The sequence below is a fragment of the Echinops telfairi genome, unplaced genomic scaffold, assembly GCF_000313985.2.
Source record: "Echinops telfairi isolate 266 unplaced genomic scaffold, ASM31398v2 ScPeMD7_21;HRSCAF=78, whole genome shotgun sequence".
NCBI lineage: Eukaryota > Metazoa > Chordata > Mammalia > Afrosoricida > Tenrecidae > Echinops > Echinops telfairi.
The window spans coordinates 16,708,912-16,712,998 of record NW_022103918.1 but is presented as its reverse complement, the minus strand read 5'-3'; the positions used below and the strand labels follow the sequence as shown (position 1 = coordinate 16,712,998).

The 4,087-nt window shown below is 43.2% G+C and overlaps 1 protein-coding gene across 1 annotated transcript in view; it reads left to right on the top strand.

Annotated features, from left to right (window-relative positions):
- The window catches only part of TMTC1 (transmembrane O-mannosyltransferase targeting cadherins 1), a gene marked incomplete at its 5' end in the record, with an annotated part of 332,295 nt that overhangs the window by 242,323 nt on the left and 85,885 nt on the right, over positions 1-4,087 (top strand). Inside the window, one exon of the mRNA XM_045288470.1 lies at positions 2,075-2,188. Within this exon, the coding sequence (XP_045144405.1) occupies positions 2,075-2,188 (114 nt within the window). The remainder of the gene's footprint in view (positions 1-2,074; positions 2,189-4,087) is intronic.

The following is a 4,087-nucleotide window of genomic DNA, read 5'->3' as shown; positions in this document are numbered from 1 at the left end:
TTCTGTTCATACAAATGCTTACCAAGTCATTTGATCAAACAATCACAGTTTTAGAACTTGTCTTTTTAATGATTCTGTTCAGTCCTCCATTAACTTTTAGCTTTACTTTTCCTTTCATTCACTCCAGACCATACGAGGGCCAGGCATGTGGTAGTTGTATCAGCCAAGCCTGGAATTACCACCCACAATTGTTGCATAATTAAGGAACTTTCTGGGAATATGGTTTTCTTCCAACTTGGAGCCACTCAGAACTGTGCATACAAAGAAAGTAGTGATTTTGGAAGGTGGAAAAGGAAGGTAGGAAAAGGTCTTTCACATAAACTATTTTTATGGGTTCGAATACTGAAGGAAAGAGACCTACTGGCACAATGCGTTAAACATCAGAGTGCTAACCCAAAGACCTTCGGTTCAAACCCACAGCCATTCCCCTGGAGAAAAATGTGGCTGTTGGCTTCTGCATAGAGGGACAGCCTCAGCCTTCCTTTGGAGCAGCCCTGCGCTGCCCTGCGAGTTAGAATGGACTCTCCAGCAGGGATAATCTTGAAGGAAACCAGGATGGTTGGGAAGAAGGCAGACGATAAAGGGGCTTTTCCTGTTCTATAGAAGAGTTTGCAGTTACGTAGATATTCTCATTTTATGAAACCATTTTACCTTTTCTTTCTTTGGTTCTTCTTTCCATTTTTATTGGGAGCTCCTACTCATATTATAATAATCTATAGTTCAATTAGATCAAACATGACGGTACAATTGTTGCCACCATCATTTTCAAAACATTTCCTTTCTTCTTGCACTCTTTGATTTCAGCTCCCCTTTATCCCCCCTCCCCCCCAGGAACCCTTGTTATTATATATTATTATTTATTGTTATTCCTTTTTTCCCCCCCTTACACCATTAATGTACCTGTTCACCTGACATTCTGTTATTCTTTCCCCTTGAGTGGGGTTATATAATCATCATTACTATTAGTTCCCCCTCCCCCGCCTCTCTGGACCCTCAGGGAATCATTACTCCCATTACTATATCTGAAGGGTTTATATATCTTGGATTTCATGCATCAAATGATCTTGATTATACAAATGAACATATGCAGGCCTAACAGGATTAATGAGGTAAAACTAAGACCATAATAATAGGGGGAGAAACTATTAAAGAACTAGAGCAATGGTTCTCAACCTTCCTAATGTTGCGACCCTTTTATACAGTTCCTCATGTTGTGGTAAACCCCCAACCATAAAATTATTTTTGTTGCTACTTCATAACTGTCATTTTGCTACTGTTATGAATCAGGCGACCCCTGTGAAAAGGTCATTCAACCCCCAAAGGGGTCTCAACCCACAGGTTGAGAGCCGCTGAACTAGAGGATAGTTATGTGTTTCAACAGTGCTTTACTGCACCCTGGATATATCATCCCTTCCATCTGGCCCTTCTGTGAGGGGCTGCCCAGTTATCTTACAGGTGGTCCTTGGTTCTTACTGTGCTTTCCAAGATCCACTTAGATAAATGCATCAAGTTCCCATGAATAGAAGCCAGCCCCTAAGATAGGCATGAAAAGAAGAAAGTTTTGCTTCATGGTGAAATTCCTACCAGTAGAATACTTATCCTTGCAGAACTAACTTGCAGCGGTGGAGACCCAGCTTGGTGGCACCTTCTGCCAACCGCACCCTGAGTTAGCAAAGCCAGGCTTGCTGGGTAATTGGATGCCGGTGTGGTTCCTTTGCTGCGTGGTGTACTCTCAGGTCTCTAAGTAGGTCCTTTGGGAAGATGTCTTCAATGAGCTAGCGGAGCCCCTGCCTAAGCTCTCTCTGTGCTCCTGGCAAGTACTGAGACCCCTGCATTTCGTTCCAAGGGCATTGTTAGTGTTACACAGGTAGGAGGTTTGTTTACTTGTGCGTGCCTTCTTACTTCATCTTCACAGTCATCTCATTCACAACGTTTGAAAGCTTTGGTTTACATGGAGACAACAGACCATTTAAAATACACGTTTATGAAACGGTGAGTAAAATGTGAAGGGATCTAGCAACATTCCTAAACAGTACTTTGTTGTTGTCTCCCCCCCACCCATTATTATTTTTAGGTCTGGAGTTCAAACTCTGCCCCACAATGCCAAGGTGCATTACAACTATGCCAATTTCCTGAAGGACCAAGGCCGGAGCAGGGAAGCCATCCACCACTACCGAACGGCACTCAAGTAAGCAGATACCTGATGCTGCCTCTTAGGCTCTTCCAGCCGCCTCGTCTGTCTTCCCCTTGAGAGAGTAGCAGGCCGCGCTGCTCTCTGTTGTTGACAGATGCCACCGAGTCGGTCCGACTCACAGCAACCTGACGTGCAGCAGATCGGACGAAGCACGGCCTCTCAGCCGCTGTCTGTCTGAGTCCGTCGTGGTAGCCACTGTCACACCATCTTGCCACAGGCCTTCCATTCAAATCATACATTTCACCACATCTCCTGTCATACCATTCTTAAGGAACTGGCATGATCTTTGAAATGATCCTTTGGAACCATGTTCTGGACAAGCATACTGTTTATTAGTGGCTGTCGTTCAGACGGTAGGCCCCTTAATACTCAATGTAGTAGGATGTAAGAACCATACAGGCCAAGTTAGCTATCAAAAGTTTGTTGTTGTTGTTGTTGAGAAAAGAAACTTTGACTAAGGTATAGAAGATAACTTGTAAGATTTATTAAAGAGTACTATTCTTTTTCTGGGAGAAAGTGTTCTCAAGTGTTTACAGGTGCCTGGTGGGTGGGAGTCTGGTGTATTGCCAATGTTCCGCAGTGAGCCTGCGAGACTTTCATAGTCAGAGCAAAGGTATATCGGAATTAGAGTGGCTGGTTGGATACTTCCTGCTTTTTTCCAGTGAAGCAATGAATGTTTAAATCAGCAGCTGTGTTCCTGGGGGTGCCAGGAAAAACCTCACAAATAATCAGATCCCTGGAGAAATGGGGGCAGGGATAGTCTAGGGATAGTCAGGGCAAGATAGTAATTAATGAAATAAGTTCCTCTCTTCGACTAGGTTCCAAATACCTGCTGCTTCTAAGTATTGTCTTCTCTATAGGAGGGCTTCTCAGTGAGTGCTCAATGGATGGGGGTGTTTGGGGAAATGATGACTCTATCTAGATAAGAGAAAAGGAAAGATACTGAGACTCTTCATCATGTTGATGATTGTTTATCCTCGGCCACTGGGAGATGACACTGATTTTGATGTGACTGTTTTTTGTGTGAAGTTTGCTGCGACAGGATTTCCTCCCCCTCCCCACTGGTCCACTACTATTTCAACTTCAGTGTGCTTCCATGTCTGCACACAGGAAAATGGGAGCGATTAGGGAAATCTAGGGTTAAAGGCAAATATCTGAAATCAGTTCCAACAATTATCCATTACTGTCTGCTATAATGATTCTATAGATCCCAAAGGCAATAGTGAAATTAGTCATAGAGATGTACCTGCACTAATCTCTTTTTGGCTGGCTTTCAATCCTAAAGATGAAGCAAGATTAAATTGCAGCTATAGTTGATGTAAATATTCTACTTCTTTTTAAATACTCACCTCCCCCCATTAGGCCCAAGCTCATGCATTGTATTTCTGTAATGCAGCCAAGGCGATGGATTTAGTTTAAGACTCACATCATCAAAGAAAAATGTCAAAACCCCTCCCTTAAATCCCCAACAAACACAAGTGTTAGCTTTGCTTTGCTGAGCAGAACAGCTCCATAGCTACACTTACTGCAGGTGCCATCAACCTGGGTGCCGAAGAATTCCCAAGCCACAGCGGATCACCATATGTACCCACAGCTACCTGGCCGACTTATTTGTGCTGGGGAAATTCCTACCCTTCTAGCTCACATGAAGGAGGTAGTTAATCCAAAGACTGTCCCACCACTCAGCTCTCCCTACACAAACACTTCCAAAAATGCCTTATCCAGTAAACCCAAAGACACACTAGTGACTCAGCTGAATAAAGATGTTCTTAATGGGTCCTGGGCCCATGATTGACTGGTTATCTTAAAAGGTCATTTTGCAAAGTGGAGAATCATTAAATGAGTTGTTTATGATCTTGAGAATTTTATTTCAGCCTATAATTTCGAATGTAC